Raw genomic sequence first — 16,308 nt, 5'->3', positions numbered from 1 at the left:
TGTCAGAGTTTTTAGGCAAAATATCGAAAATGAATTTTCAAAGGAGCAAAAGGGAATTTTTTTTCTAACAAATCTTCGTTCCCTAATTTCACCTTACTTTAAGGATGTTGTGATCTCCAAAATGATCAATCGTACCAAAATAAAGCTTTCGGAACCCATTTGTCCCTACAGATTTCCTACTGTTGGAGGCATTTAGGCAAAATATTAAAAGGGAATTTTTTATGAAAAAAATGGAACTTTTTTTAACAAATCTCGTTATCTAATTTCACCTAACTTGAAGGGTGTTATGATCTCCAAAATGATAAATCGTATGGAAATAAAAATTTTGGAACCTATTTATCCATGCAAATTTCAAACTGTCGGATGTTTTTAGGAAAAATATCGTAAGGAAATTTTCTATAGAGCAAAAGGAATTTTTTTTTTTTTACAAATCTTCGTTCTCTGTTTTTACCTGACTTTAAGGGTGTTGTGATCTCCAAAATGATAAATTGTACGGAAATAAAGCTTTATGAAAAAAAAAATGAAACTGTTTTTGACAAATCTCATTCTCTGATGTCACCTGACTTGAAGGATGTTATGATCTCCGAAATGATAAATCGTACGGAAATAAAGCTTTGGGAACCCATTTGTTCATGTAGATTTCCAATTGTTTGAGGTTTTCGGGCAAAATATCGAAAGGGAATTTTATATGGAGCAAAAGGAAATTTTTCTAACAAATCTTCGTTCTCGATTTCACTTGACTTTAAGGGTATTATGATCTTCAAAATGATAAATCATACAAAAATAAACTTTTTTGAACACATTTGTCCTCGCAGATTTACAACTGTTGAAGGTTTTTAGGGAAAATATCGAAAATGAGTTTTCTATGGAGCAAAAGATAATTTTCTCTAACAAATCTTCGTTCTTTGATTTCACCTAATTTTAATGGTGTTGTGATCTCCAAAATGATAAATCGTATGAAAATAAAGCTTTCGAACACATTTGTCCTTGCAAATTTTCATTTGTCAGAGGTTTTTAGGCAAAATATCGAAACAGAATTTTCTATGGAGCAAAAGGGAATTTTTTCTCGCCAAAACTTCGTTCTCTGATTTCACCTAACTTTAAGGGTGTTGTGATCTCCAAAATTATCAATTGTACAGAAATAAAACTTTTGGAACTCATTTGTCCGTGAAGATTTCCAATTGTCGAGGTTTTTAGGCAAAATATCAAAAGGAAATTTTCAAATGAGCAAAAGGGAATTTTTTTCTGACAAATCTTCGTTATCTGATTTCACCTGACTTTAAGGATGTTGTAATCTCCAAAATTATAAATCATATCAAAATAAAGCTTTCGAAACCCATTTGTCCCTACAGATTTTCAACTGTTGGAGGTATTTAGGCAAAATATCAAAAGGGAATTTTCTATGGAAAAAAATTGAACTTTTTTTTTGACAAATCTTGTTCTCTAATTTCACCTGACTTGAAGGTTCTTATGATCTCCAAAATGATAAATCATACGGAAATAAAGCTTTTGCAACCCATTTATCCATGCAGATTTCCAACTGTTGGAAGTTTTTAGGCAAAATATCGAAAATGAAATTTCTAGTTGCAAAATGGAATATTCTCTGACAAATCTTCATTCTCTGATTTCACCTGATTTTAAGGGTTTTGTGATCACTAAAACGATAAATCGGAAGGAAATAAGGCTTTTGGAGACGATTTTTCTCAGCAAATTTCCAACTATTGGAGTTTTTTTAGGCAAAATATAAAAAATGAATTTTCAATGGAGCAAAAGGGAATTTTCTCTGACAAATTTTCGTCCTCTGATTTCACCTTACTTTAAGTGTCTTGTGGTCTCCAAATGATAAATCGGTTGGAAATAAAGCTTTTGGAACCCATTTTCCCCAGCAAATTTCCAACTGTCAGAGTTTTTTAGGCAAAATTTTGAAAAGGAATTTTCTATGAAGTAAAAGGGAATTTTCTCTGACAAATCTCCGTTCTCTGTTTTCACCTGAATTTAAGCATGTTGTGATCTCCAAAATAATAAATCAGTAGAAAATAATGCTTTTGCAACCCATTTTTCCCAGTAGACTTCCAACTATTGGAGTTTTTGAGACAAAATATCAAAAATGAATTTTCTATTGACCAAAAGGAAATTTTCTTTGACAAATCTTTGTTCTCTGATTTCACCTGACATTAAGGGTCTTCTGATCTCCAAAATGATAAATAAATAGGAAAGAAAGCTCTCGGAACCCATTTTTCCCAACAAATTTCAAACCATGGGAGTATTTTAGGCAAAATATTGAAAATGAATTTTTATGGAGAAAATGGAATTTTCTCGACAAATCTTCGTTCTCTGATTTCACCTTAGTTTAAGGGTCTTCTGATCTCCAAAATGATAAATTAGTATGAAATAAAGCTTTTGGAACTCATTTGTCCCAACAAATTTCCAACTTTTGAGCATTCTAGGCAAAATTTCAAAAAGGAATTTTCTTTGGAGCAACAAGGAATTTTCTCTGACAAATATTCACTCTCTGATTTCACCTGACTTTAAGGGTGTTGTGATTTCCAAAAACATAAATCGTATGGAAATAAAGCTTTTGGAACCCATTTTTCTCGGCAAAATTTGGAAAAAGGAATTTTCCACGGAGCAAAAGGGAATTTTCTCTGACAAATCTTTATTCTCTAATTTCACATGACTTTAAGGGTGTAGTGATGTCCAAAATGATAAATCGTTCGGAAATAAGGCTTTTGGAACCCATTTTTCCCCACAAATTTCCAACTGGCTGTCGGAGTTTTTTTTTGGCAAAATATCAAAAAAAAAAAATTCTATGGAGCAAAAGGGAATTTTCACTAACAAATCTTCGTTCTCTGACTTCGCCTAACTTTAAGATTCTATGATTTTCAAAATGATAAATCGGTGAGAAATAAAGCTTTTGGAACCCATTATTCTCGGTAGATTTCCAACTATTAGACTATTTTAGGGAAAATATCGAAAATGAATTTTCTATGTTGGAAAATGGAATTTTCTCAGTCAAATCTTCGTTTTTTGATTTCACCTTACTTTAAGGGTCTTTTGATCTCCAAAGTGACAAATTCGTAGGAAATAAAACTTTTGGAACCCATTATTCCCAGCATATTTCCCAACTGTCGGAGTTTTTTTAGGCAAAATATCGAAAAGGAGTTTTCTGTGGAGCAAAAGGGAATTTTCTCCAACAAATCTTCGTTTTCTGATTTCACTAGACTTTAAGGGTCTTGTGATATCCAAAATGATAAATCATACGGAAATAAAGCTTGTGAAACCCATTTTTCCAAGCAAATTTCCAACCGTCGAGTATTTTAGGCAAAATATCGAAAAATGAATTTTCTATGGAGCAAAATGGAATTTTCTTTAATAGATTTTCGTTCTCGATTGCACCTAACTTCAAGGGTCTTGTGATTTCCAAAATGATAAATCCTATGGAAATAAAGCTTTTGGAACCCATTTTTCCCAGCAAATTTCCAAATGTCGAAATATTTTAGGCAAAATATCCAAAATGAATTTTCTATGGAGTAAAAGGGAATTTTCTCGACACATCTTTCTTCTCTTATTGAACCTTGACTATAAGGGCCTTGTGATCTCCAAAATGATAAATTGGTAGGAAATAAAGCTTTTGGAACCCATTTTTCCTAGCAGATTTCCAACTGTTGGAGTATTTCAGGAAAAATATCAAAAAATGAATTTTCTATGGAGCAAAATGTAATTTTCTTTGATAAATCTCCATTCTCTGATTTTCACTTGGCTTTTTAGGTGCTGAGATCCCCAGAATGATGGGTTGTATGGAACTAAAGCTTTTGAAAGCCTTGTTTTCCACTAGATTTCCAACTGTTATGGTTTTTTAGGCACAAAATGGCCGAAAAAAGGAATTTTCTCTATCGAATCCTCGTTCTTTGGTTTCACCTTGCCTTCAAGGTGCTAGGATCTCCAAAATGATGGGTCGTACAGAATTAAAGCTTTTGGAAGCCATGTTTTCTAGCAGATTTCCAACTGTCGGTGTTTTTCAGGGAAGAAAATGGCCTGAAAGGGAATTTTCCATGGAGAAAAAGAGAATTTTCTCCGTCGAATCTTCATTCTCTTGTTTCTTCTGGCCTTCCGGGTGATGGGATCTCCAAAATGATGGGTCGTACCGAACTAAAGCTTTTGAAAGCCATGTTTCCCAACAGATTTCTAACTATTTGTGTTTTTCAAGCAAAAAATGACTAGAAATGGAATTTTCCAAGAAGAAAAAGGGAGTTTTATTTGTCGAATCTTTGTTCTCTTGTTTCGCTTGGCCTTCAGAGTGCTGGGATCTCCAAAATGGTGGGTTGTATAGAACTAAAGCTTTTGGAAGCCATGTTTCCCAGCATATTTCCAATTGTCGTGGCTTTTTAGGCACAAAATGGCCGGAAATAGAATTTTCCATTGAGAAAAAAGGGAATTTTCTCTGTCGAATCTTCGTTCTCTAGTTTCACCTGGCCTTCGGGGTACTGTGATCTCCAAAATGATGGGTCGTACGGAACTAAAGCTTTTGGAAGCCATGTTTCCCAATAAACTTCCAACTGTCGGGATTTTTCCAGCAAAAAATTGCCAAAAAGGGAATTTTCCATGGAGAAAAGTGGAATTTTCTCTGTCGAATCTCCGTTCTCTGGTTTTGCCTGGCCTTTAGGGTGCTGGGATCTCCAAAATGATGGGTGATATGGAACTAAAGCTTTTGGAAGCCATGTTTCCCAGCAGATTTCTAACTGTCGGGGTTTTTCAGGCAAAAAAAGGCCGAAAATGGAATTTTATTTGTAAAATCTTTGTTCTCTAATTTCGTCTAGCCTATAGGGTGCTGGGATCACCAAAATGATGGGTCATGCGGAACTAAATCTTTTGGATGCCATGTTTCCGAGTAGATTTCCTATTGTCGGGATTTTTGTGAGCAAAAAATGACTGAAAATGGAATTTTCCATTGAGAAAAAGAGAATTTTCTCTATTGAATTTTTGTTCTCTTGTTTAATTGGCCATTAGGGTGCTGTGATCTCTAAAATGATGGGTCGTACAGTTCTAAAGCTTTTGGAAGTCATGTTTCCCAACAGATTTCCAACTGTCAAGGTTTTTTAGGCAAAAAATAGCTGAAAATGGAATCTTCCATTGAGAAAAAAGAAATTTTCTCTATTGAAACTTCATTCTCTAGCTTCGCTTGGCCTTTAGGGTCGTACAAAACTAAAGCTTTTGGAGCCATGTTTCCTAGTAGATTTCCAACTGTTGTGGTTTTTCAGGCAAAAAATGGCCGGAAATGGAATTTTCCATTGAGAAAAAGTAAATTATCTCTGTCGAATTTTCGTTCTTTGGTTTCACCTGGCCTTCAAGGTGCTGGGATCTCCAAAATGATGGGCCATACGGAACTAGAGCTTTTGGAAGCTATGTTTCCCAGCAGATTTCCAATTGTCGGGGTTTTTCAAGCAAAAAATGGCCGGGAATGAAATTTTCCATGAAGAAAAATGGAATTTTCTATGTCGAATCTTCATTCTTTGGTTTCGCCTGGCCTTCATGGTGCTGGGATCTCCAAAATGATGGGTTGTACCGAACTAAAGCTTTTGGAAGCCATGTTTCCTGGCAGATTTCCAACTGTCGTGGTTTTTCAAGCAAAAAATGGCCGAAGAGGGAATTTTTTATGGAGAAAAATGGAATTTTCCCCGTCGAATCTTTATTCTCTAGCTTCGCCTGGCCATGATGGTGCTGTGATCTCCAAAATGATGGATAGTACAAAACTAAAGCTTTTGGAAGCCATGTTTCCCAGAAGATTTCCAACTATTCGGGGTTTTCAGGCAAAAAAAGGCCGGAAAAGGAATTTTCTCTATCGAATATTTGTTCTCTGATTTCGTCTAGCCTTCAGGTTGCTAGGATCTCCAAAATGATGGGTCGTACCAAACTGAAAAGTCTAAAGATTGATTGCACTGCTCACAGCTTGTTAATATCCTTTAGCTCCAAATTTATATGCCTGAAAAAGAAAAAATGAATGCCAACAAAGCCTTACAGCAAAAGCAAAAGAAAGAGACTAAACAAATGTTCCACTAAACTGGAGGCAACTACATATAAAGTGTTAGCTCATTTGTAGAGGGATAGACATATTTTTTAAAAATACACTGTTCAACTTATTCAAACATGAAATGCAGTCTTTTCTATGAATTCATTCTTTCTCTCCATGTTAATTGATCAAGAAAAGGCCCTTAGGAGAAATTGTAACATCTAGCTAACTTTAGCTTTCAGACTTCAGGTCAAACAGTTGGTTCATTGACCGAAAACCAAAAGATTGGAAAGGGAGAACTAGCTGATGTTGATTTTTATTAAAAACACAGCCATCAAATGCCACATACACTATACATACAGAAAAAAGCACATTATCCACCTGTCGAGTGCTCTCGAGTCTTCCCTTTATATACACCCAGATCATCCTTTACCTAAGAAACCCTCCGGCTAGAAGTTCCTCGTAGCAGCGTCGAGTTCGTGGAAGATAAAGGTTTGAGCAGCAAAATTTGCACCCGGTCCATCCTTAGGGCCAATTAGATCCCTTTTCGAGCCCACAATGCTTCTGTAATTTGTTGCTCCTAATATTTCACTAGCAAATGAATGCGGAGTCTTTCTGCTCCCGCAATACTTCACCAGCAAATGAATGTGGATCATTTTAAATCAAGCATTAGGAAATATTTCTATTGGAGTACCAATTGGGGGTAACCCTTTTTCAACGCAATCCAAGTTCCTGTTTTGGGGAGATTTGGCTCCGAAAGTGAGGTTTTTCATTCCAATTCATTGCATCTGTCTTGTGATCCCCCAAGGAACCGTTAAGAAAAAGATGTTATCTGAATTTAGGAAACAGTAACAGTGAATCAGTAATTTTCTCCTCATGTAATATTATAGATGGTTTGAAGCTGGGGATGGTGGCATGCTCTTAAGTAACGTACCTAGAATTCCACAAAAAATGTATTGAATTCATCTCAAATGCATTCACAAAGGAAGAGACAATGAAATTATCAATGTTAAGCAACTTCTGAAATATTTCTTTAGGAAAGGTGATTGAAGCCCAGTGGGGATCAATGTACCTTGATTGTTGTATAAGGCTCAATAAGAGCCTTTTATGTTCGGCCAGATCAAAGACCATGGCCCTCGACTGCCATTCTAGGTTTGCTTTTGTAGGAGCCATAGTCACCCAAGCAAATATTGAATACTAGGATTAAATATTTTAGGTCCTCTAAGACCAATCAGAATCCATCGCATCAATTTGATAACAAGGAGTGCGCATGAATGATATTGATGATTGTGATGATTGATCTAGGCCTACCAAAAATATGTACTACAGCATCACAAGGATCAAGAAATACTTTCCTAGTGAAACTGATAGCATATAAGGGAAAAATCCAAATAAAAGCTTGAAATGGAGTTTGTGTCAAATAAGGGCCTAAATGGCCATGTAAGTCTCAAATAAAAGCCTAGAGTGGCGATGGCAATTTTAAATAAGGGTCTAACCTCGAAGATCACTAACTAGCTAAATATTTCCATCAACTAAGGGCAATTTTGTCAAAAGACAATCTTAATTTATTTTTAAATTTTTAAATTTTCTTTTCATTTTTTTTTCTTTTCGATGAGGGCCCGGCCATCCCGACTAGTCACTAGCAAGGACCTACCTTGCTTGTGGCTAGCGAGGGTAGCCTCGCTTGTGGCTTTCAAGGGTGGCCTCACCCAGGGCAAGGGTTGTCAAGGCAAGGCCGTCCCTTGCCATTCGCTAGTGAGGTGACCCTTGCTAGGGCTTCGCCAATGGTTAGCGAGGGTGACCTCACCCAAGACAAGGGCAACCCTTGCCAACCCTCTCTAAGCATCGTTGGTGGCCAGCTATCATTAAGACTAGCCACCAAAGAAGAAGAAAGAACAAATTAGAAAAAGGAAAAATGGAAAAGAAAAAAGAAGGAATGAAAAAATTCAAAAAGAAAAAAAGAAAAAAAAAAAAAATGCCATTGACCAACCAAAAAATCAGGCCCTTCTTTGAAAGTAATATATTCATTTTAGATTTTTATTTGAAATAAGATTCACTTCAACCCTTATTTGAGAAGGGGAAAACTCCGAAAAGGGACCTGAAGTATCCTCTGCTCCGCCCAGCAGTGACCCGCGACACCACAGCTCACATTCAAGCCGACCACCATGCCAGCAGCCGCGAGCACCCTTCTCCCACTCGCCCGTGATCGCGATCGCCTTCGCTTTTGCTGCTTTCCGTCCGAGCACCATCGTTGTTGCTTTTGCTCCGAGCCCCCTCAACCAGCAATTCGACACCATTGCAACCCCTACAGTTGCGACGGCCGACGCTAGCAAATCCCGAACCGGTCGCTATGCTTCGGTAGCTGCTCCGCCACCCCTTTGCGTCAAGATCGGTTACATGGATCCACCCAGGAACCGGATTGGACCGGCGGTCCAGTTCCTGGGTGGATCCGTGCAACAAATGGGTGGATCCCGATTCCAATTTTTCGAAACCGGTCCTTAGCGGGTGGTTCCCAGTTCTAGGTCGGGAATCGCCCGCACAGATCATGGACACCCTTACTCGTATCTCATATCTTTTTTGATAACTACTAATATCCCTATGACTGTGCCAATGTGCATAATTTACACAACAACACACAACAGCGTAGAGTTGATTGATTTCAAGGTAGATTGGTCCTTTGCTTTGAATCGGGAATGAACCTAATGGCTCTTGATTCCAAAATTTTGGAAACGAAAGCCAAATCAATATGGACTGGTTTCACCCAACGTGGTTCTTGAGAAAAGGGACAAAACACAGCCGTCCACCTTTTGTTCTTTGAATGATTTAAAAATAAAAAAGGCCGCATGTCTTTTCCCTCACAAGTTAAATGTGGGACACGTTTTAGGATGACTAAAAGTTAACAAAAATAAAAATAAATAAAAATAAAAATAAAGCCCAAGTGTGAGATCCTACATCAACTGGTGGGATTATATATAAATATATATATACTTTACGGTTTATTATAACATATTTAGGGTTGTTGAATAAAAAAGAAGAAATAAGTTAAGGTATTCAATAGCCTTGGTTTAGTTTGATTCCATCTTGAAATCACATTGGTTCCAATTTTATGAATTAGGAACCGGACCGATTCATACGGAATCGCCCAAAACTGACTTGAATGGTGCTCGCCCCTACAATAGCCACGTCATTGCTTCAGCGAACTAGTAGGTGTTTTCTTCTTTTATTGGATCTATTCTTAAAACTCCAACTGCTTTATCCAACTTGAGTTGAGGGGATATTAGAGATAACTTGGATATTTCTTTGATGTATATTAAAGATAATTAGGATATTTCCTTTAATTCTCATTGTCTCTCAAGATTATTCATATATTATTGTATTTGCTTTAATTCTCTGGTTCATGTATCTTTTCATAAGAACCCATTCAAATATTCAAAAATTTCACATTACTCATGTTATCGCGTGGGATTATCTAAGTTTTTCCAAAAAAGAAAAAAAGAAGAAAGAAGCAAAACCTGAAGAAGAGGAGCTTCACGTTTTCATATCAATCGGTATGAAATCAGTAACCAGCCCTAAGCATCTTCATCAATTGACGAGAGAGAGAGAGAACCAGCCCTAAGCATCTTCATCAATTGACGAGAGAGAGAGAGAGAGAGAGAGAGAGAGAGAGAGAGAGAGAGAGTCTTTTAAGGATTCTCTAGACCAGATTAAGTCAAGGGATCGATGAAGAATTATACCTGGAATAGTTCCCTTAAACCCCCCTTCAGATTCACGATAAACATGCCAAATAAGGCATCATGTGCCACGAAATGAGATCTGAATGATTTTAAAAGGCCAGCCCTACGTGTCATGGGAGGTAACCACACATGATTTTGTCGTTTTTAAACCTGTAAAGCTTTCGACCAAAAGAAAAATAAAAGCTTTTAAAGGTGAGGTACATGCGGGGAAATTTAAGGAATCAACATGGCTGGATTCGATTGACGATGCCGTTTAGAGGAAGACATATGATAAGTTCCGACTTTCAAAAGTTCGAATCAGTGAGCACATGCTCGACTTTAGGATGTACCTTGCATCCTCTACCCAGAAAAGTGCTGTACCTTCTACAAGGACACCTGGTAGATTGCAAAATATTTTTAAAAATGACATTATTTGTAAAATAAACTGTACCTAAGTTTTGTGATTTTATATCTCTTACTAGACTTGCGGGGTTATATTATTATACTAAAAATATCAATTTTTCTATGCAACTAATATACAGCGTTGTTGTATTTTATGATATCAACCTATTCTATTAGTATTTATAGGGATAGGCGTTCTTCATCGGGTAACGTAAAAAAAGATATCACCCTTAAATAGCTAAATGGGGTCTCCTTCTCTCTTTGCCAATCTGGTTTTCCTATGATTGAAAGCCTTCAAGGGATTGGCTTATGCCTACACATTTGTGCGTTACAACTCACTTGATATCAATTATGGTTTTGGGGCAAACTATATCAAATCACAAAACGATTGCCAGGTGTTTGATCTTCTGCCCGTTCCGGATCCACCCCAACATTGTACCATGTTCTCATTGAATGTTATTCATTGGAATCTAATAGTTTTTCGTTAGTAAAACGTCATGGGGCCTCCAAAATTCGGCACATAACCTAAGTTCCCGAGAGTCCCTTTCACAGATTATTTGCAAACAATAATGGAAGTTCACATCCATCAGAAGTCATGCTATAGTCTTGCCATTTACACAGCAAAAGCCACCGTAATTAGGGAAGCTAGAACTTGAAAACTTTTAGTCCATAGTCACTAGTCGAATAAGCAATAATGGTATCGTACCATATGATCGATCACTTCACAGCTCACCAACTTTTCCATCGCCGAAAAACCGCGTTGAAACCTCACTACTTTTGGGGGTGACACTTGGTTCGGGAATTCCCCGGAACTATATTGAAGCTTCACACGATTTGGTAGGAGGACACAATAAGCAAGCGCATCAGCTCACGTTTCGCGAAACCACCGCTTTTGTGAAAATCCTCATGTCGTCAACGCGATGCGTACGCCAAGCAACCGCACGATATGGTAAAAGGAGGAGAAACCACAGGGGTGAATGAATGTTGCATGAGAAAATATCTTATCTCGACCCTCCTCCACCAACTGGCAAATCCCGAAACCACTTCCCGAGTTCCAACCATCCATGCACGCGAGCCCCAACAGCCTCATTCATCGCCCAACCAAGAAACATATATGCGCAAAAAGAACCCATCATTCTGTTCTGCACATGATCATCTACCTTCTGGTCCTAACATGCCTCACGCAACCGCAAGGCGCATGTGCACGGGGCTTCAAGAACGAAAAAGCCAAAGCGGGGAGATGCCATGAACGCGCACGCACGAAACCTCTAGAGCTCTTCCGCGTGAAGGGCGCGTAAAAGAAGAGCGCTACGAGACAAACAATTACCCATTATGAAACAATAATACTAAAGAGAGAGAAGGGGGGAGGGGTAAATTAGGGCCGAGCCAGCAAGGCGTGTTTGGCTCGGGGTTTTCGAGTGCGGGGGGAGTCAGCAAGCACTGTTTCGTTCGGGGTTTTGAATGCGGGGGGAGGAGAAAGAAAACGGCTAAAAGACAATGAAAAAACCACGGACCAAAACTGTAATTTTCGGAGAGGTCTCGTGAACGAAGCATTACGCGGGGGACAGCTTTGCGGTGGGGGAGTAACGTAACAATGCTTCGCGCACCAATCACCACTCTCGCCCGGGGGCGCGTGCCGCCGCCCTCGCGCGGCGGAGGAAATCGAAATATGATTGAGGGAGGTACGGCCGATCGCGTCCGCACGACTTTCGACCCCAACATTGTGGCGGAGGAGTCTGTACGGGCAAGCGAGGAGGAGGGAAAGGGAAGGGAAGGAGGGGCTGGTGCTGATGTGGAGAGATTAATTTTGTGCTACGCTACCTACTAGTCCTCCACTTGTCATGCGAGCACTACGAATTTAATACTCATATTCTCTCGCTCTCTCTCTCTCTCTCTCTCTGTAGCGCGCATACACACACGGCAACCCCCATTTTTCTCCTGTGCTTTTAGTGGGATGCGACGTTGTGTGTGTTTACGTATATATAAAGCGGACCCATCCCTTGCATGGTTTTCATCGAAAGTTAGTGAGAGAGTCGGAGGAGAGGGAGGGAGAGAGAGAGAGAGAGAAAGAGAGAGAGCCAGGGTTTCTTTCCAAACCCTGCTTTCTTTTCTTGATCTTTGCCTTGGCGAGAGGAGAGGATTTCTCACTGTCGGAGGTGGAAAATGGCAATCTTTGTTCACCCCCATCTCTGGATCTTCACTTTCGGAATCCTAGGTAAAGAAGGAAGAAACCAGAAGCTGTTCGCCCTTCACCTCCACGTGCTTCTTCTTCTTCGCAATAATGCTGCTTGCTTGCGCCAGTTCCTTTCATCCCATCCATCTTCGTATGGTCTGCATGCATTTAATTTTTCCGCTTGATGAATCGTTCGTATTAGTATCTTCAGGATGATGGTTAGCAGGTCAGTCTCTTCTTTTCTTCTTCTTTTCGTTTGGCAACTCTTTCTTCCAGAACCTCATTCTTTCTCTTTCTATCAATTGCAAAACACACGTAAAGCAACAACAAAAATCACAATGAAAATGAGAAAATTTTTCCCAGTGCACTAATCTTGACACCACTCTTCACTTAGAGTTTTTCTCTCTTTTGACCTCCAGCAACCTTTTCAGTCTCTTGGGCTTTTGCCAACTTTTTCGCAACCCTTATAGCCATTTCCTCCAACGATTTTTGTTTTCACTCTAGCGCACTTTTAGAATTAGCTTTAAGTGCTGAAGCTGGTACGCTAGCATCTGTCGTAAACTTATGGGTCCGTCTTAAATTGTTGCAACTAACATGGGATTTATATTGTCTCGAGTTGGTTTGCATTTCATGGGAATTCATTCATTTCATCTTTTGGCTATATCATGTGTATACAAAAGTTATACAACGACATGCAACATTAATTAGTTCGCATTCTGTTCAACCACGCCGTATGTGCTCAGCACTTAGATTAGTAAATGACTGAGGTTGTTTTTCTTCTTCTTTAATTTTAACCCTAGCAAAAAGAGCATTTTCAATCTGCACTGTGCTTGCACAAAATAATTTAACGTTTGTGCTTTTCTTCTGCAATTGATGATAGGAAACTTTGTCTCGTTCTTCGTCTTCTTGGCTCCAGTGTAAGTAATCATTTTTTTCTTTGCAGTTCTTTTCCTTCACTAGGATGAAGATAGTCTTATTTTATTTGATCCTGATACAATAACTACTGATTCTTTTTCTCTTCTCCTGTTGCAGGCCAACATTTTACAAAATCTATAGGAACAAATTGACCGAGAAATTCCAATCGATACCATATTTGGTCGCTTTATTCAGCTCCATGCTCTGGCTTTACTACGCATTCCTCAAAGGACACTCCTTCCTTCTCATCACCATTAACTCCTTCGGATGCGTCATAGAGATGGTGTACATCGCCATCTACATTGCTTATGCGCCGATAGCTGCCAAGGTACGTATTGATCATTAGACGATGCAATGCTCACATTTCGATCACAATGAACCAAAGGGCTTGCTAGGAAACTTTCTTTGGCAATTCACATTATCTATACAATGAAAGAAAATACGTTTGACAAGAAAAGCATTGAAATTTTAAGAACACGATAAATTCCAATGGTAGTTTACGACTGACTAGGTTAATTGAACGTGTTTTGCGCTCTCCATCTTTGCCATCTAAAAGCTCTCTTTTTCTCCTATATCTCTAACTATCCTGTGTTTGTTCTGACTTAATGATTTTGATTACTGCAGAAGTCCACGATCAAGCTCTTTGCTCTCATGAACATGGGATTGTTCCCTCTCCTAATTCTCATCACGCACTTCATTCCAAACGATGATGCACGCGCCACGGTGTTCGGATGGATCTGCACGACAATTTCCGTGAGTGTCTTCGCAGCACCGTTAAGCATTGTGGTGCGCACTTAAAAAACCCAATCTTTCTCTTCTCAAATTCTCATATCTAGCCACGAAAAATGCATTTTAATCTTCTCTCTCTCTTTTTTCCCCCTATTCTGGTCTTCTTAGGCACGAGTTGTGCGAACGAATAGCGTGGAGTTCATGCCCTTCTCTCTGTCGTTCTTTCTAACGTTGAGCGCCATCACGTGGTTTGGCTACGGTTTCTTCCAAAAGGACTGGTGCATTATGGTAAGGGATCCTCATTTTTGAAAAATTAAATTAACGATCGTTAAGGATCACTTTACTTAAAGAATATTCTTGACCTTGACGTGCAGATACCGAACATCGTGGGCTTTGTCTTGGGACTGTCTCAGATGGTCTTGTACGGATACTACAGAAACAAAGAGGATATCAAGGACGAGATCATGGACGAGACGCTCCCACAACGCGCTGCCGTGGAAGTGGTAGTTTCCGGCAATGACCCGGGGTCTGATCAGCCAAGTTAAGTTGGCTCGAGCCCAACTTACCATCGAGCGGGGCTTTAATTAAGAATGTGAAGGCTCAAATCTGCGTCAATGTATCCTCCTATAATGTATCCTCCTCTCCATAGTGATCCTATGTGCTCTATCGATATCTCTCTCTATCTGTCTCTCTTGTTCGGTTGGTATGCAATTGTATGAAAAATAAAGTGCTCCGACAATCTCTCAGAAGTGTATTCATTATTCAGTTTGCTGATTAATGAACAAGTTAACTACTAGTACATTCGATGATGCTCGTGCTGAATTTTCTAATTGCCTAAACTCACTTGAATGCGGTTGGGTAGAACTGACCTATTGTTCCATTTATCAGATGATGCTTCTGATATAGCAAGCGTTTTACTTGAAAATGCAGGCGAATCCTGCTCAGAATAAACTTACAAGATCCAGCATAAGCATCACAAGAATCTCTCTCTCTCTCTCTCTCTCTCTCTCTCTATTCTCGTTTCTAGATTGCTGTCCTAGCAGTGATATACACATAGTCTTCTTCCCCCAGGTTTCAACAAGAGCGTAAACAGAGAATGGAGAGATAGAACCTGAAAAGTGCGAGTTAAGGTAGTGGGGACCGATTTTTACTAATTCGACCACAATCTCTCCACTCATTCTGTTCGGCAGAATGGAAGATGCGCGACACAACATGAATGCCCTGTTTTGCTTCATATGGTTCACAGAAAGCAAGCGAAGAGGCTCAAGGAGCGAACGAAGCAGGAAATTCTCGATCAAGACAACATGCCATTAGATCCACTGAAACCGCCTTGAGCGTTCTGCCTCGCCAATTCTTTCCCCACACTTTCGCCTTGGTGACGGCCCTTCCTCTATTCATGTCCCCTGGAGAATTGTTCTTTCCGGACACTGCGAAGCTGAGCCCGGGCCCTCCAGCATCCTCAAAACTCTTTCCATTCCAAAAGCACCTAAACATACTTCTGAAAGGAAGAAGTCCAAATGAGATGGGATTCATGGTCATGCAACAAGAGACATAAATTAAACTAGAATCACCCTTGTTACACGGTTCTGTTACCCTTAAGAGATGTCAGATTCGACGGTAAATTGTTCCGTCATTGCGTACTCTGGAGCACAATATCCATTAGTGCCCCTGACCCTAGTGAAAACATGTGATCTGTCCCCAACGGGACCAAGCTTCGCAAGACCGAAATCAGAGAGCTTTGAATGGAACCTCTCGTCCAGCAATAAATTAAATGACTTGAAATCTCTATAAATAACCGGGGGTTTGCTTTGTCATGCAGGTATTCTGTACCTTTAGTTGCACCGGCCGCCATCATCATTCTGGTGTTCCAATCTAGCGGTTCCTTATCCAGTGGAAGCTGTGTACCGATAGCATAATGCTACTAGCAGTTGCCTAATACAAACAGTTAATTTTCACAAAATTCAGCCAGAACGTGAACACGTGTAGATAATTAAAATCATAGTATCAAATTCTTGATCTTGTTGGTATCTGGCAAGAAAAGTTCAATTTTGCATTTTCAGTCTAGGCCACTTCAAGGCAAAGTTCTAGGGAAGTGCAAATAAATATGTACTAAATTACCTAGATTAAATTATAGAAGGAAGGACCTCTTATTAAGGATAATTGATATTACCACGAAGATGATATTCCAATGATCCCAAGGGCATCAATTCATAAACAAGAAGCTGTTGAACACCATCAGCACAGTAACCAATCAGATTTATGAGATTAGGGTGATGCAGAAGGCTCAGCATCAGAACCTCCACCAGAAATTCGTGGTTACCCTGTGAACCATTTCTATCTTGTTGTTTAACTGCAGCAGCTTACAAATG

General features: G+C 39.2%; 1 protein-coding gene across 2 annotated transcripts; it reads left to right on the top strand.

The window, feature by feature from the left end:
* Nucleotides 1-12,131: 12,131 nt before the first annotated feature.
* Nucleotides 12,132-14,748, top strand: LOC104425751 (bidirectional sugar transporter N3). Of its 2 annotated transcripts, none has more exons than XM_039304829.1 (6): nucleotides 12,132-12,337; nucleotides 13,176-13,212; nucleotides 13,328-13,538; nucleotides 13,835-13,963; nucleotides 14,108-14,227; nucleotides 14,314-14,748. In XM_039304829.1, exons 1-6 carry the CDS (start codon nucleotides 12,286-12,288, stop codon nucleotides 14,482-14,484), a joined length of 720 nt encoding a protein of 239 aa, XP_039160763.1. In that variant the 5' UTR covers nucleotides 12,132-12,285; the 3' UTR covers nucleotides 14,485-14,748. The 2 variants fall into 2 exon arrangements, with proteins under 2 accessions (XP_039160763.1, XP_010036837.1); XM_010038535.3 differs by having other exon boundaries at nucleotides 13,835-13,996.
* The last annotated feature ends 1,560 nt before the right edge of the window (nucleotides 14,749-16,308 follow it).

This window comes from Eucalyptus grandis, chromosome 11 (genome assembly GCF_016545825.1).
Source record: "Eucalyptus grandis isolate ANBG69807.140 chromosome 11, ASM1654582v1, whole genome shotgun sequence".
In the NCBI taxonomy this organism is placed as follows: Eukaryota; Viridiplantae; Streptophyta; class Magnoliopsida; order Myrtales; family Myrtaceae; genus Eucalyptus; species Eucalyptus grandis.
Note: the sequence above shows the minus strand (reverse complement) of the source record. Positions and strands in the feature narration are given on the sequence as shown.